This window comes from Argentina silus (assembly GCF_951799395.1).
Source record: "Argentina silus genome assembly, chromosome: 3".
NCBI lineage: Eukaryota > Metazoa > Chordata > Actinopteri > Argentiniformes > Argentinidae > Argentina > Argentina silus.
This window is the reverse complement of record NC_139657.1, coordinates 8572202-8590033: the sequence shown is the minus strand read 5'-3', so window position 1 is coordinate 8590033 and position 17832 is coordinate 8572202. Positions and strand designations below refer to the sequence as shown.

The following is a 17832-nucleotide window of genomic DNA, read 5'->3' as shown; positions in this document are numbered from 1 at the left end:
GTCTGCCTTTGTCAGAAATAGGTCAGTGCTTTAGGAAGATGAATATGTACCTTTTCTAAGCACCCCTTGGAGCTATTGTGCAGTCTAGCCCGCTGGCAGCAGCCATTTTAAAGAAATAATGCTGAATCACTGTGTCTGGGTCCTACATACTGTAAGTGTTCTGTAGAGAGAGGCAGTCAGGCATTTAGCCAGAGTACCTGCTTCACTTGGACCCTTGGTCAGTAATCCACACATCTACTGTGAAAGCAGTAATAATCGACTGTATATTGCAATGCAATGACATTTTCTCCCAGGGATTATTAATTATCGTGTAGATGTATTGTGTATTTCTAGTTCTAGATTTGTTCCCATATGTGTGATAGGCATGTATTTTACTCATGCTCACCATGGGTATATTTTTAGGATAATCACTGCTGTCTGTCTTCTATGTTTCCCATTTTGCATCCGTGCATGTTTGTGTGAAATAAATGTTTTTGAGTTTATATTTTAATAAAGCTTCTGTGCTCAAGCTAAAGTGTCTTCTGCATGATGTTGGTTGCTGTGGATGTTTTGCACTAGTGGAAATGTGCATGTTCCCCAGTGATAAAAGCTTGATATGTTCTTTCTCAATCTCCTGCCTGAGGCTTAAGTATGAACTTGCTGCCGCCCTGTCAATCAAGATTCAGTACTAGTAGATACCGATGTTCACATTCAGAATTCAGACCACCTTAGGTTTGACATGTGATTGAGGAACACTTTGAGGGGAATGAAGCAGGAAGCACACGCTGACAAACACATACAGTAGCAAACACAAGGCGAGAATAGACACGTACTGGCAGAACATTTTGCTGCACGTTGAAATGACTTTTATCCTAGTTTACAGTAGGTAGCTTTCAATCAACTTTATTAGCTATGTCATTTCACAAAGATGCAGAGATATCCTAAATATTTTTTTTTTGTTGTTGATGCATTACATGCAGTTTGATGTATACAGTATTTAGCATAATGTAACATCATAAAGTTTGACTTCTGTCCCCCACATAAGAGTGTCAATTTGCCTTGGTTACAGCACTAAGTGACTCCATGCTGACCTTGAACAGAGATGATCCCAGAATCTTTCATGAGAGTATCAGACACGGTAGAGTATCCTAGTTTAGTATCCCACTGGCCACTGGCCATGTTACCCCTCACTAATACAGCACAATGTTACCTTCTTTTACTGTTACTGTTCCAGCCCCGAGTTCCCCTTGTGACAAATGCTCTGCATTAGACAATGTAATTCAATGGCCCTGTATCTGTTGATTAATCCTTCTTTCTCTTTCATGCATTTCTCCCCTCTTTTTGAAATGCTTGATGCATTCTCTCAATGCAATCTCTCTGAAAGAGTCATACGTTTACCTTGACTTACAGTAGTGTCTTTACTACTGGACAAAGCATGTATCTTACATTGACTACTAAGTTCAACGCATGTGATATATAACAAATATCTTCAGTAAACTTATTTTGACCAAACAGATCTAGGCTTAGTCCACTGATACGTGTAGCCTGTTAGATTAATTGACATTGTGTTGTAGTTGTAACTTCCTCTTAAGCTTCTAAAAAAATATAACTTTGCACCACAGCTGGAGGCCCAAACTGGAATATAGAAGGTGAGAGTTACAGTACTGTATGTACGGTCCAAACAGCATCCAAAACCCCATGTAGCATAGATACTGTATTCCTCCACTCACCCCACACCTCATGGTTCTGAATGACCTACATTTGGATGGTACTGTATCGTAGACATATCAGACCCATTCAGGAATGACTCACATCTCAATGGTACAGTACGGTAAACATATCGCATATCATATAGTGGTTCAGTTCTGTAATACATATCCCACCCATTCTGGAATGATCCACGTCTCAGGGGTTCTGTACACATATCAGACCCATTTCTGGTATCCATGTCCATGCACTATCGCAAGGTTGTTGACATACGACCCAACATTTGCATATCTGGTATAATCATGCATACATACGTGTGTTACCACAACAGCGCTATGTCTGAATGCCGAGTGTGTCAGGGTCTCTTCGCGGCCATGGTATTGTTCCTACCGTAGTATTGTAGGTAGAAGTTCCCTCTAACCACTGATACAAGGTCAGATCATTCCTCACCCCCCTAATGGTGAAGTTCAAGGTTCGGGGCAGGGTCATCTGATTTTAGATCTGTGATAAAGAGGAACTTCTACCTCTAAGGGTTTCTGTCATTCCAGTTGCAGGTCATTGGTCCACATCATGATGGATGTGTTCTCTCACACTGCAAATGAGAGAGAATGAGTTAGGTCACATGATGCAAAGAGACACTTCTCGATGTAAAACACACTCCACCCTGAATGACAACACCATCTAACAGTGTCCCACCTCACTGTATCAGGGAAAATAACGCTTTGCACAAAAGCCTGAAATTGCAGCCTGATTTTGAGAGTTTATTCTTCGCTTAGATATAGGATGAAAGTGTGGTAAGTTTTGCCATTATGATGGTATACTGTAGCTTGAACTTCAGTTCTGCCAGCTTTCAGATGCCAGGGTTGATGGCCAGATGTCAGAGACATAGAGCATATTAGATATGCTGTATACTACAGGACCTACAGGATGAGAGCACAACTTGTGTTGGAACAATCAGGGGCGTTTTCCATTGATATTCAATCTCCAATAGTCCTACTATCCACTGTCAACGGGGATGCACTGTCCTTCCTCACAGTATCCATGACACTCTTACAGATCCAAGGCTTACTTAGATCAAATGACATGCTGTACTAGGAATAGGAAACTCTGGCTCTTGTAAGCCAGGGTGTACTGTACATTGCGTTCCAACCTCTCTCTTAACACACCTGATTGGATTAAGTGGTGTACATTAAAGGCCATGGTCATGATTAGAGGCAGGTGTGTTTGTGATGGGCTGTAACAAATGCCTGAACACACTGTTCTCCGGAGTTGATCTGTATTATAACTGTGGAAGGCATCCTCTCTCCTTCACACACACACACACACACACACACACACACACACACACATACATATACATACACAAGCACACACACACACAAGCACACGCACACATTCACAAACACGCGCGCGCACACACACACACACACACACACACACACACACACACAGGGAACACTCTTTGCATGACAACACACGCATGCCAAACCAGTTTGAAGACTTTCAAAATACATCCATCCTTCATTCAGTGTTTGCAGTGATCACCTGATCTAGGAGTAGTGGGGACGCGACTAAGCATGGTTCCCACAACTCTGCCCACACCTATCCATATAAGTTCAGATCAGTGACTAACCCTGCAGCAGAAAGGAAGGAAGGATGAATGTACCCTAGATGTGTAGAGTATGCTTCTCTCTATCCTAGCCTGATAGCTGGATGCGTTTCTGCGTTAGCCGACTTCCTCGATCATGCTCATGATCAGGGCTAAAACAGAAACGGGGTGTAGCTAGCAGGCTAGCTCTGTTTTGTCTGCGAGGGGCTTTGACCACGCCCTGTCTCTGTGTAGCGTACCACCTGAGGAACGAGGACACAGACTGGTTTGACAAGCCCAGGGAGGGACGGGTGGACAATGGACACGGCCTGGACAGGAGACAGGTGAGTGTGGTCGTAGACTGATCTAGTCCTTCAGTCCCCTATCTGTGCCGTACTGTCCCAGGATAGTGGCCAGGATGACCAGGATGTCCTATCATGTCCTATCGGAGGCATGTCTGGTCATATAAAACAATGCACCTGCCAGGCTGCTTGGTGGTGCAGGAAGATGAGAAATGTGAATATATATGCACATTTACCCAGTGTGTTGTGTGTATGTTCTCTCTCATTTCTCTCTCTCTCTCTCTCTCTCTCTCTCTCTCCCCAGATGAAGCTGATCCCCTATGCTTTCCCACACACGCGTCTCAAGTTGCAGAGGGATCCCAAAGACATAAGTGTCTCAGGTAGAACCGGCAGGGCTGTCAGGGGGGATAACTATGTCACACATGCTCACATGACAGCAAGGACTAGGCTCTGTTCATGTTCATGTCAACATCTGTGTTTATGACATTTACAACATTTATCAATGTTTCGTTCGTCAACAACGATAGGACCTGGTGGCTGGACCCTACTCAGATAAACGTTCTAGCCAACAGAAAGCTCAGGTCTCTCTGAGGTAGGTCGGCTGGATAGGATCTAACACAGTATTGCGCATTACTTTAAGATAAGGTACTTTATTGATCCCCAAGGGGAAATGATTGTTTTTGCATATAACCCCCCCCTCGCCAAGACAACACACACATACTGCATACCCTCCTGAGACAACGCACGTGCACATCCCCAGGGAGAACGGAGCTCAGAGCACAGGGTTAGCCATCATCATGCAGCCTGTTAAGTGCCTTGCTCAACGCAAGGTTCCCAGTTCGATTCCGACCCTCGACCTATCTTGCATGTCATCCCTCCTCTCTCTGACCCATCCTTCCTGTTGATCTCTACTGTCTCTATCCCAATGAAGCAGAAATGCCCTAAAAACATATTTTTAAAAAAAAAGAAAAAAAAGTGCCTTGCTCAAGGGCACAACGGCAGAGTATGCACCTTAGATTTGATGCCAGCGACCCTCCAGTCACCAGCGACTCCCTCCTAGGGTGGGGATCGAACCAGCACCCTACCGATTGCTGGTCGGCCTCTCTAACCTCTAGGTTACCTGCTGCCTTACAGCCTTTACAGACGATTGTACACTCTACTGTATCTCTATTTACAGTAGGATATGTGTGTAATTGCATCATCCCATTTAATCCATCCAATCACTGTATGATTCTACCAACAATATTATCTTCCATATTCCTTCAAAATAATCACCATACAATAATCACCACACACAATCTTCTTTGTTTTGTGTTGACGCGTATATTGTTTGGCGTTGTTTCGTGTTTGATTCCCTCAGGGAACGGTCTTGGGATCCGCGTGGTGGGCGGGAAGGAGATTCCCGGGAGCCGGGGGGAGATTGGAGCGTATATCGCCAAGGTTACCCCTGGAGGAGTCGCGGAACAGACAGGGAAAGTGGTGGAAGGTAAGACAAAAAAGCGAAAAAATATCGACCTTTCTTGGTCATGTGGCGCCAGGGAGCTTGTCTATTGAGTTGAAGGTCAAGAAAGCGAGGTTGAAAACAATGCAGGCTTGATAATAGGAGCTTTTAGGAGAGAAGAAAAGTGACAGTTTGAAAACCATCAAAGGCATCGAACATTCATACATGGTTTTCAATCAGTTGAGACTAAGCTGAAGGAGGAGGTGTTTTGTATTGATTCTTTTTCACAAGTGTTTTGAGAGGATAAACTTCTCAATGTTAGATTTTAGCCGGGGACAGATTAATGGTTTAGGCAGAAATCTTTAGACTATTATTAATTTCAGAACATTGTGAGCTTCCAAGAATATCCTTGCCAAGCGCTGTATGCTCGTCAGAGATGAGAGTGCACCCTGTGTACCCCTGTCATGTCTCATTCTAGGAGACGTCAGATGCCCGTGGAGAAAGGTCCTGTCAACTCACTCTGCCGCACAGCAGTGTTAGTCAAACACACACACACGCACTCAAACACACACACACACACACACACACACACACACACACACACACACACACACACACACGTGCACACTGGTTTAAGTATTAAACCTGAATACAGCTCAAACCACGAGAAACCACAAACAATACATACAGTAGGACGACATTCTCCAAATGCTAGATTTGAAGGATTTATTTTGACAAGCACAGTTGTGATTTCAACATCAAGTGTTCCTCTGCTCTCAAGCTGAAGCAGAGGAACAGCCTGGGTATTTAGTATAATCCCCTGCAGTTTGGGGATGTTTCCAAGGGTAAGAGAGGGTTCATGAAATTCCCTCATGCTGTTCTCCTCAGTTTAGACATAGTGGCGTCGTCACATTTGGGTGGTGTCACGAGGGCCACTGGACACACTGGAGGTTCACCGTTGGCTTTCCATCGTTTCCACAAATACATGAAAGGGCCGGATTATGTTCCATTATGTCGTACTCAGCCGTTATGTCCTACCAGATTAGCGGCAATGGAGGAAATTAAAGGAAATGGGGAGGGGAGGGCGGCGGTGGTTGGGGGGGGGGACAAACAATTGGCACGAGACAAAGCTATTTTGTGCAGCGATTATCCTGGTGTATGTATCCCAATCCTGCTGGACCGTTCATTCATCGGCCCTATACCGTTGCTCATGGTTGGTTTGTCTGTTTGTTCGTTTGTTTATACGACATTCTGCTTTACCGACATTCACCCTCAGAGGAACAGCCATTTCTGTACCACTCTGGCGGTTTTAGTGGCGGTTCTATTTCACATTGTGGTTTTATTTACCTTCCACAGTATGTTGAATTGTGATTATGCAAATCAAGTGTTTTCATTTCAGAGAAATGGAGCTGAACAGTGTGCCTTCAGGTGTGGAGAGAGAACGAGAGAGAGAGAGAGAGAGAACGAGAGAGAGAGAGAGAGAGAGAGAGAGAGAGAGTGGTGGGGGGCGGGTGTGAGTGAGGGGGAGGGGGAGGGTTCTAAATGGTTATTGGCTCGCCGGTGCACAAGCAGAGAGACATATTAATTCCGGCCTTTGTTGTTCCAGCAGCTGGCAAGTCCTCGTAAGCAAAAGTCTTATCTGAAGACGAGGTTTCATTTGTGTAAGTGCAGCTTTCGCACGGGGGGGGGGGGGGGGGGGGGGTGTGCTGTCACTCTTGGGTTTGCTGTGCACTGCTATCCACTTTGACCCATCTATGTCCCTTTCGCTCTTGACTATTCTCTCTCTGGCATGCGTTTGTTTGATGCTATCTTCTCCACTGGAGCTGTGTGTGAGAGAACAGAGGTCTGAACATGCTAGAGTGAACACAGCCAGCCCTACCGCATCTGACAGGAGTACCGTAGGTAGCCTACCGCCGGAGAAGCGGCATGAGAGACTGAGAGATGGTGTTTGTTTAGTGTTCTGTTTGCTGAGCTATGTTGAGATTCCGTCAAATAAATGGAATACGATCCGGGAAAGAGATGAGGTGGTTGAGGCGACATCTCTGGTGGCGCTCCGAGCGGACGTCATGAACCTCTTTCCGGCGGTGAGATGGGATGGTGTGTTCTCCCTAGTGACAAACTGTAACACACTCTCCCCCCTCCACCCTCCCCCTTATCTATCTCATGCTCTCTCTCACTCTCTCTCTCTCTCTCTCTCCCTCCCCCTCTCTCTCTCTCTCCCCTTGTCCGCTCTGTAGGAATGCAGGTGTTGGAGTGGAATGGGGTCCCTCTGACAGGGAAGACCTATGAGGAGGTGCAGTGCATTATGGGTCAGCCGTGTGGAGAGGCGGAGCTCTGTGTGAGACTGTGAGTCATCGTCCTCCTTCTCCTCCATCCCTCCCCTCCTCTCCCCTCCCCTCCTCTCCTCTCCTCTCCTCTCCTCTCCTCTCCTCTCCTCTCCTCTCCTCTCCTCTCCTCTCCTCTCCTCTCCTCTCCTGCTGCTTTGCAGTAGGCAATTGTTTAGAACAATCCAATGTGCCAATCATCCGATTGTATTGTGATTCAATGAGTGTGATTGGTATTGACTTGAGCATCCCAGTTGATGAGACGTTCCTGCTGTGTTTTAGGGATCTGAACATGCTGTCTGACCCGGAGCATCCTCAGGCCTTGGAGCATCACAGCCAGCTAAAGCCTGGTACGTCCACAGCATTCCCGTAGGCCAGTGGTTCCCAAACTTTTAACAGTCATGTACCCCCTGTCGGTTATTTTGTAGCCTAATTGATATTCTATGAACATTATCCCTTACATATTAGACATTGTGATAATATTATTCTGTTGGATAGGGTGCATGCATTTATTTTTGGTACTGAGACTGCAGTCGGCTATTCAACAGGACTGTTTGGGAAGGGAAATCACACATTTATTTCGCGTACCCCCTAGATCGATCCACGTACCCCAATAGTGGCCGTAGGCAGCCGCCCTGTTGTTTAATGTATGTGTGTGCGTGGGCACAGTTCTATAAGCTTTAGTCTGTGTGTGTGTGTGTGTGTGTGTGTTTGTGTACGTGTGTGTACGTGTGTGTGCATGCACGTTCGTGTGTGTGTGCGCGTGTCTGTGCGTGTGTACGCTCGTGTGTGTGTGCGTGCGTGTGTGCGTGCGTGCGTGTGTGCATGTGCATGTGCGTATGTGTGTGTGTGTGTGTGCGCGCGTGTGTGTAGGTGACAGGCAGCGGTCTCCTGGCGTGGATCCTAAGCAGTTGGCCGCAGAGCTGCAGAAGGTGTCCCAGCAGCAGGGTCCGGGGGCAGCAGGGCCCGGGGTCGGGGGGGCCGGGGGGATGGGGGTCCTCTCCGCTCTGGAGCGCTCGGCTCTCCTCCACTCAGGCACGGCTTCTGCCAACTCCAGCGGCGTTCCCAGTCCCGGCCAGCCAGCCTCACCCGCCATCAACAAGAAGCAACGACACAGCACCAAGGTAGAGTGATTTTACTATCCTCAGAGCCCATAGTGGAAGGACACAGTATGGATACTATATGCTGTATATTAAGAGGCCATTCCTGGGTGACATCTCTGTGGTGAGAGTGTGTGATTACAGGCCTATGGGAGGTGAAGTGTCTCTTCATTAATAAGTCATGCAACCGGGAGAGTGTGTGTGTGTGTGTGTAGGCCAAGGTCACATGCTGCAGCCTGCAGTGTTCAGCCCGGGAAACACGACACTTTAATGATTGAGAAACATGGACATGGCGTGTGTGTGTGTGTGTGTGTGTGTGTGTGTGTGTATGGATGTGTGTGCGCGCGTGTGTGTGTGTGTGTGTGTGTGTGTGTGTGCATGCATGTGTGTGTGTGTGCGCGTGCGTGCGTGTGTGTGTGTGTGTCTGTCTGTGCGTGCAAGCGTGCATGCATGCTTTTTGTCTCCTTATCCTTCGATACCCTGATACCCTCCGTTCAATGTGTACACGATGTATCATACACACTCTCCGGACATCCCGCTCATTGATCCCATGAACCTTCTTTTGACCGAAACACCACTTTTCCAGTCTATTAAACCTCACCATTCAGAAACCCTGACTCGTCATCTCTGATACAAGGACAGTCATCCACCTCTCTTTGGCCCACACTTATACAGTACTTATCCACTGTCGGGCCTGTAGGACCAATACTTTTGAGTATTGAGATGATATGAAGCACACAGTGGCTATGCTGGCCCTCAGTGTCAGGTCCACACATGACGCGATAGGGACTCTCCAGGCCGTGTGTTTGTGTACTATACATGAGACAGGTAACAGCGTAAAACATAAAACCATTTGTAATCCGAGCCTGTGTTTTGCTGTTTAGTCGGCAGAGGTCCTGAAGCCACAGCCTCATCCTATCACGGGTGAGATACAGGTAAGCCTGCTGTCTCACTCCCACTGACCGCTGTTTTTAGTGATGACGTTTGTGTTTTCGATATGGGACTGTTGTTCTGTGTGTGTGTCCATAGTTTGTTCCATGTTGTGTCTGTGCACGTAAGTTGTTTGGTCTGAAACTGTGTTCCCCCCTGCTGCTGTTGAAACAGGTCTCTCTTGAAAAAGAGATTGTATCTCAATGAGACTAACCTGGATATATAAAGGTTAAATACATAACATGTACAGGTGGGTGTTACTATGCATAGAAACCCATTGCTAGTTGACAGGGGGTGTTATCCTGTGTCATATACTGTACAGGTGAAATACATACTGTACAGTACAAGTAGGTCTATAGGTCTTTGGATATTTCTCAATCAACCACTTGTCCCCACAGCTCCAAATCAACTATGACAGAAACCTGGGGAACTTAATCGTCCACGTACTCCAAGCCAGAAACCTGGCTCAGAGGGACAATCATGACTACTCAGACCCCTTTGTTAAGGTTTACCTTCTACCAGGCAGAGGGTGAGTGTCTCTGTCTCTCTGTCTCTCTTTCTCTCTCTCTCTCTCTCTTTCTTTCTCTCTCTTGCCCCTATCTCTCTTTAATGACTGTCATATGATGCTTCTTTTTTAGAGATTATTATGAGATTATGTATGAACTCTCTGAGAAGGATCAATTGTAAGAAGTGTGTGTGTGTGTGTGTGTGCGTGTGTGTTCTGATTGTGGTTCCACTGTCCACTGCAGGGGTTGGTTCCTGAGTGTTTTAATGTCATTCTAAAATAAGTCTCAGAACACTAAGGAACCAAAACAGCGGTTCCAGTGTGTGCCAAGGCTTACTAGCGGCCAGCTAGCGCTCAAAGCCTGTTTGAATTTCCACAGTTGGGCTTTCTAATCCCACCCCGATCTCCAGTTTATTCACATTCCGCAGTTTGTAAGGTGAGCAAACGATGGAGACCCTAGCACCACCTCAAATTCTCCGGTTTCCCAACAGGTCCTGGTAACTTAAGCACATTATGACAATTATGACATGATGACAATTATGACAAATTTGTACAAAAAAAAACAAAAAAAAAGTGCTGTTCAAATCTATTCGATGGTGTAGTGCTAGCAAGCGAACTTGGATGATGCTTGCCACCCACCAAGTTTGCTAGCCAACGAAAGCACTTTGCTGATTAGAATATCCCCCTCTCCCTCTAAACTGCGTCCTTAGCCCCATTTGACCAGGGGGGGGGGGGGGGAGGCTAAAAGCCAGTTGTAAGGACAGAATAGGTCTGGACTAAGCCCTGTTGAAGCCCGTGAGTTACTGTGGAAAAGCAATTGGCAGAGGCACACACTGGCACGCACGCCGTGAGCTCCGCGGTGGAAAACCGGCTAATGATAATCTATTTTAGCATCGTACTCCTTTCTGCTCCCAGTATCCCTCTCTCCTCCACCCCTTCTCTCCATCCCCCTCTTCCTGCAAGTGGGTTGTGAACAGGCAGCAGGATCGATACAGTCTTTATCTGGCCTGTAACAGTATCTGTTCCCTCCTAATGGCCTTGTCAGACTTGTTTATGAGATTATAGTACTCCTCCTGCTCCTATACCCCTAGGCTCACGACATAGGCTGGCAGGACCTTCTGTGATCACTGTAGGCCACCACTGTAGAACATCACTGTAGGCCATGGCTGTAGAACATCACTGTAGAACATCACTGTGGAACATCACTGTGGAACATCACTGTAGAACATCACTGTAGAACATCACTGTAGGCCATCACTGTAGAACATCACTGTAGAACATCACTGTAGGCCTAGATGCGTTTTGTGTTTACAACCGTTATTTAAACATGGAAGTCTCTTGTGGTGTGATAACCTCTTTTCCTAGACAATGAGGTCTTGGTAAATATATATACAGTGCCTTCGGAAAGTATTCAGACCCCTTCACTTTTTCCACATTTTGTTGTGTTATAGATTCAATTTAAAATGGATTAAATTAAAAATTATTTGCCATCAATCCACACACAATACTGTCATACAGAATGACAAAGCGAAAACATGTTTTTCGAAATTTCAGTAAGTTACACACTGTCCTAATCTACACAGTGTGTAAATAATTCGATGACATTTTTACATTTTAGCTCATTTTAAGAGTGTCATAGCAAAGGGTCTGAGGTATTTCTGTATTTCAATTTCAATACATTTACTGAAATTTCTAAAAACCTGTTTTCGTTTTGTCATTCTGGGGTATTGTGTATAGATTGATGGTAAATTATCTTAATTTAATCCATTTTAAATTGAGTCTATAACCCAACAAAATGTGGAAAAAGTGAAGGGGTCTGAATACTTTCCGAAGGCACTGTATATGTATATATTTTTTTATCAAATAAAATTTGCTGATAATTCCACGAAACATTCCAAAAAAACGACGTTTAGCTTTTTGTCCTTTACTTGTCTTTCTGTTGTGTCTCTCCCTCCTCTGTCTTCTGTTTCTCTGACGGTTGCTTTGTTTTGCTTTCCTTGTTGTTTGTGAAATCTGCCCTCCTCTCATTCCTCCTCTGGACTGGCACAGCCAAGTCATGGTAGTCCAGAATGCAAGGTAGTGTGGCGCTTCTCAGCTTTTAGTTGGTGTTGTTCTGTTCTGTTTCTCCTCCACATCCATTTTACATCTCCAAAGTGCTTCTCGTTTTCTGTCTTTCTCCCCCTGTCATTGTTTGCTCCATTTTGCATTGATGAAAGCACTCGCTCTTTCCATCGCCTCGCTTGCCATTTCTCTCTCTCTCTCTCTCTCTCTCTCTCTCTCTCTCTCTCTCTCTCTCTCTCTCCTCTCGCTCCAATGGGACACTCGGTGTGGGTCAACTCATTACTCACACTCTATAGTGATACAGCCGGAGGAACTCTCTCTCTCTTTCTCTCTCTGTCTATGTCTCTCACACCCTCACACTCTCTCAATCTCTCTCTCTCTCTCTCTCTCTCTCTCTCTCTCTCTCTCTCTCTCTCTCTCTCTCTCTCTCTCTCTCTCTGTCTGTCCTGTCTGTCTCCTCGGTCACTCTCTGTGTCTATCATCGCAAAAAACAACAACTCATGTTCGTGCAAATTCACTCAAGAACAGCAAATGAGATTAGAAGTGTCGTCTAAAGTGAAAATAGAATATGTCATTTTATGACGGTAAAATGACACCCTCTCCTTCCCCACCCCCGGCTCCTTCCCCCTCTGTCCTCCCCCCCCCCCCCCACAACTACAGCTACTATCAGTCATGTTTTGATTCATCCCTTTTTTGTTTCACCCTGTGTGCTGTGGACGTTGATGTCGTGTGATGGTGTTAAGTCAGTGTGCGTAGGAGTAAAGGACATGCTTTGACCACTAAAGTCCCTTTGTTATGAAACGGCAGTGCTGAGAACAAGAGGAGGACCAAATATGTCCAGAGGAGCCTGAACCCAGAATGGAACCAGACGGTCATCTACAAAAACATCCACCTGGAGCAGGTAGACAACCTGATAATACACACGTGCATGCGCACACATGCACACACACACACGCACACACACACACACTCATACACACACACACACACACACACACACACACACACACACACACACACACACACACACACACGCACACACACCCCTCTCTCTGTCTGGATATGCTTGGCGTACTGAAACAAATTTTTAATTGGATGTCTTATTTCCTGAGTTGAGTTCTGTGGATGTGTGTCTGACTCCTCTGGGATCTTCTAACACTTCCTCTGCAGCCTTATTTTCCCTTATCATCTCTCCCATGACTCTATTAAACATCCTGCTCCACCCCTCAGAGACACAGAGAGACAGAGAGAGAGAGAGAGGGAGAGAGAGGGAGAGAGAGAGAGAGAGAGGGAGAGAGAGAGAGAGAGAGAGAGAGAGAGAGGGAGAGGGAGAGAGACGAAGAAAGAGACGGAGAGAGAGACGGAGAGAGAGATGGAGGGAGAGAGAGAGAGATAGAGAGAGAGAGAGAGAGAGATGGAGGGAGAGAGAGAGAGAGACAGAGAAAGAGAGAGAGAGAGAGAGAGAGCGAGAGACACGAAAGAAAGAGACGGAGAGAGAGACGGAAAGAGAGAGAGAGAGAGAGACGGAGAAAGACACGGAAAGAGACGGAGAAAGACACGGAAAGAGACGGAGAAAGACACGGAAAGAGAGAGAGAGACAGAGAGAGATGGAGAGAGACAGAGAGAGAGAGAGAGAGAGAGAGAGAGAGAGAGAGAGAGACGAAGAAAGAGACGGAGAAAGAGACAGAGACGGAAAGAGAGATGGAGGGAGAGAGTGAGATAGACGGAGGGACGGAGGGACAGAGAGACGGAGAGAGAGAGAGAGAGAGAGAGAGAGTGCCTATGCGATTACACACAGTGTGTAATTCAGACATTGAAAGATGTGTGTAGACGTGCTCTACATGGTGAGCTCTCAGAGGAGAGGGACATGGGTAGAAGCAGGAGATTCATCAGCCCCTTTAAGCCTCCATTCAAGCTGTAATCATGTCTCTCTGTTTGCCTGGTAAGGTTTTAAATGCCGCAGGGTCACTCAATCCACCCACTCCCCGAGACACACACACACAGAGCAAATGCACCCACGCCACACATACATACAGTGCCTTCAGAAAGTATTCAGACCCCTTTAACTTTTTCCACATTTTGTTGTGTTATAGACTCAATTTAAAAAGGAATAAATTAAAAGAATTTGCCATCCACACACAATATCCCAAAATGACAAAGCATGTGTAATTGATTCCTGTGCAAATCAGAGACCCTATAAAAACAAAGATATTAATTAAAAGATTACACTATTATCCTTGCAATAAGATGGACTCAATTCAACTTAGAGTGATTTTTTGATGATATTTGTATTTTAGCTCATTTTAAGAGTGTCATAGCAAAGGGTCTGAATACTTATGTACATGAGGTATTTCTGTATTTCAATTTTAATACATTTACTGAAATTTCTAAAAACCTGCTTTGTCATTCTGGGGTATTGTGTGTGGATTGATGGCAAATTCTTTGAATCCATTTTAAATTGGTCTATAACACAACACAATGTGGAAAAAGTGAAGGGGACTGAATACTTTCCGAAGGCACTATACACACACACACACACACACACACACACACACACACACACACACACACACACACACACACACACACACACACACAATCCACACTCAATCAGTCCTGCTGGCTAAATGACTACTTTCTAGCAGGACTCTGGTTTTGTTCAAACATTCTCACACACACCAGAACTGAGCAGTATTACGTAAGCCACACATTACACACACGCACACACACACACACACACACACAGATGCACACACACACACACACACACAGACGCACACACACACACACACACACACACACACACACAGAGACGCACGCACACACACACACACACACACACACACACACACACACACACACAGACGCACGCACACACACACACACACACACACACACACACACGCAATCCACACTCAATCAGTCACCAACACCCCTGCTGGCTAAATGACTACTCTCTGGCAGGACTCTGGTTTTGTTCAAACACTCTCACACACACCAGAACTGAGCAGTATTATGTAAGCCACACACACACACACACACACACACACACACGCACGCACGCACGCACGCACGCACGCACGCATGCACACACACACACACGCACACATACACACACACTGTAGCCACTGCACTCAGTAACCTTTCCCACCCACCGTCCTGTGTCTCTCCCAGCTGAAGAAGAAGACTCTGGAGGTGACGGTGTGGGATTACGACAGATCCTCCTCCAACGATTTCCTGGGAGAGGTGAGGAATCGCCTCTGGAATCAGCTTCAACGTCATATGCATTTAGTAGTCACCTCACTCTAACGCCTTCTGATACCTTGTTTTTTAAACGTGCTCTTCCCCGACATAGACTACTGTACATCATCTTAGCCGTATAACACCTCCCGAGATCGCTGAATTCACCGTCAGTGCTAGTGCTGAATTCATGCTTGTCAGTCTGTCGAGTGAATCACATGTATGCTTTTTAGAATGAAATACGAGCCCGGTTGTTTAACGCGGTAAAGCGGTATGTGTGCTTGTTTTCACACGGGGTACGTGAATCGTATTGTATCTCCCTGTATTTACTTTCGCTTTAATCTTTACCCTACTGCTTTCCCTCACGGTATTGACTTGTATTTACCTGTATTGATCTGGGACTGCTCTACTTGCCTGTGTGTGTCTAATTAATCTCCACCCCCAGCAGTGATTCCCTCTGTCTGTCATTGCTTGATCGTAATTCCTCTGTATTACTGCATCTAAAATACTTCCATCTACCTCTGTCTACCTTGTTTTTTTTTACCTGTCTCTACTCCTGCTGACCTCTGCATTCATTCCCCCATCCCCCCCATCCCCCCCCCCCTCTCTCTCTTTTTCTCTCCTTCTCTCTCTGTGTATCAGGTGCTGATAGACCTGTCCAACACATCTCAGCTGGACAACTCTCCCCGCTGGCTGCCCCTGATGGAGCAGAGTGACAACATTGACCACAGCAGAGCCCACCACACCGGCCAGGGGCCCCCAGGATCCGGAGCAGGGGCTGGCCAGGGCCAGGGCCAGGGGCCGGCGGCAGGGCAGGGCACCACAGGCCAGGGGCTGGGGATGGGGATGGGGATGGGGATGGGACAGGGGCATGGGATGGGACCAGGGCAGGGGATGGGGCCAGGGCAGGGGATGGGGCCAGGACAGGGACAAGGACCAGGGGACCATGAATCTCCCAAGAACTCTGTCATCAAGAGCAGAAGCCACGGGATCTTCCCTGACCCAGCCAAAGGTAGGGGTTTCTTCTTTTTTCATGATCTCAGCCATTATTTTAGGACACTCACCGGCCACTTCATTAGGTACACCTGTTCAACTGCTCGTTAATGCAAATATCTAATGGTGTGGGAGATATTTTCTTGGCACACTTTGGGCCCCTTAGTATGAATTGAGCATCGTTTAAACGCCACAGCTTACCTGAGTATTGTTGCTGACCATGTCCATCCCTTTATGACCACAGTGTACCCATCTTCTGATGGCTACTTCCAGCAGGATAACGCGCCATGTCACAAAGCTCACATCATCTCAAACTGGTTTCTTGAACAAAGAATTAAGGCAGTTCTGAAGGCAAAAGGGGGTGCAACCTGGTACTAGCAAGGTGTAAAGTGGTCGGTGAGCGTAGACAAGTCATCCTAATGAGCTATCGAGGATATTTAGTCTGACAACGATCCTAGTGACGGTTACTATGTTTTTGTCTTCAGCAACTGACACTGTTCATGCAGTTTTTGATGGCCACTTTATAGTCATCGCGGTTGTGCCTGTTGTCATGGTGACAGTGCTACAGAGGGGCAACCCCCTGACATAATGATACTGTTTGTGAATGCCACTCACTTGCTTCGGCAGTTTCCATCTGTAAGTGCCTTCCACCGTATTCGATCATGTCAGTGACACTTTCTCCCTGTTCTTTTTTTTCCGTTTCTTTTTTCTTCCCTGCTCTCTATCTCCACGGCGACCTTCTCTCCGTCAGACATGCAGATGACCCCTCTAGAGAAGTCCCACAGTAGCCCTGGTAGTTCTAAGTCTTCGTCAGACGGCCAGCTGCGTTCCCACGGTCCGTCCCGCAGTCAGAGCAAGAGCAGCGTCACCCAGGCCCACCTAGAGGACGCTGGGATAGCCATAGCTGCCGCTGAAGCTGCAGTGCAGCAGGCCCGCCTCCAACCAAGTAATCCCCGCCCCTACCTGCTGTGAAAACGCTTCCTCTCTTCCACGCATGCCTGCCGGCTCATATCTCTCTCTCTCTCTCTCTGTTTTGATCTCTCCTCTTGTTCTTTCACTCCTTCTTTATTCTTTTGTTTGCCCCCCCACCTCCTGCCTTTTCCCCCCTCTGTTCTCGCCGTTTGATTGCTTCCTTGGAGCAACAATATGATTTGGTTCTTTTATATTTTGTGGTTCTTTTTCCACCTGTGGTGTAAAAGCCATCGGTGTAGTTGTAGTCGATTACCGAGGCGGCACGTGACAGCTCCTGTCCTGAAGTAAACCCTGTGAAGGAACTCTCTAATCTAAACTCCACCGTAGAATTGATCTCTTCAACACGTGTGAATGAATATCTAAACCACAGTTCAGAGACTAAACAGAAAAAAGGTCAGGTACTCTTAAATAAAACCTATATATATATACAGTACCAGTCAAAAGTTTGGACACACCTTCTCATTCAATGGTTTTTCTTTATTTGTATTATTTTCTACATTGTAGATTAATATTGAAGACATCAAAACTATGAAGGAACACATATGGAATGATGTAGTGAACAAAACAGTGTTCAACAAACCAGAATATGGTTTATATTTTAGATTCTTCAACGTAGCCACCTTTTGCTTTGATGACAGCTTTGCACGCTCTTGGCAAGTTTGTGTCCAAACTTTTGACTGGTACTATATA

General features: G+C 46.3%; 1 protein-coding gene across 1 annotated transcript in view; it reads left to right on the top strand.

The window, feature by feature from the left end:
• Positions 1 to 17832, top strand: part of pclob (piccolo presynaptic cytomatrix protein b) — a gene marked incomplete at both ends in the record, with an annotated part of 77138 nt that overhangs the window by 53946 nt on the left and 5360 nt on the right. The window contains 15 exons of the mRNA XM_083665719.1: positions 1049 to 1117; positions 1602 to 1628; positions 3530 to 3618; positions 3881 to 3956; positions 4937 to 5062; positions 7255 to 7363; positions 7624 to 7691; positions 8215 to 8465; positions 9326 to 9376; positions 9770 to 9900; positions 11926 to 11952; positions 12745 to 12838; positions 15112 to 15183; positions 15820 to 16189; positions 16922 to 17116. Coding sequence (XP_083521845.1) covers positions 1049 to 1117; positions 1602 to 1628; positions 3530 to 3618; positions 3881 to 3956; positions 4937 to 5062; positions 7255 to 7363; positions 7624 to 7691; positions 8215 to 8465; positions 9326 to 9376; positions 9770 to 9900; positions 11926 to 11952; positions 12745 to 12838; positions 15112 to 15183; positions 15820 to 16189; positions 16922 to 17116 — 1755 coding nt within the window. The remainder of the gene's footprint in view (positions 1 to 1048; positions 1118 to 1601; positions 1629 to 3529; positions 3619 to 3880; positions 3957 to 4936; positions 5063 to 7254; positions 7364 to 7623; positions 7692 to 8214; positions 8466 to 9325; positions 9377 to 9769; positions 9901 to 11925; positions 11953 to 12744; positions 12839 to 15111; positions 15184 to 15819; positions 16190 to 16921; positions 17117 to 17832) is intronic.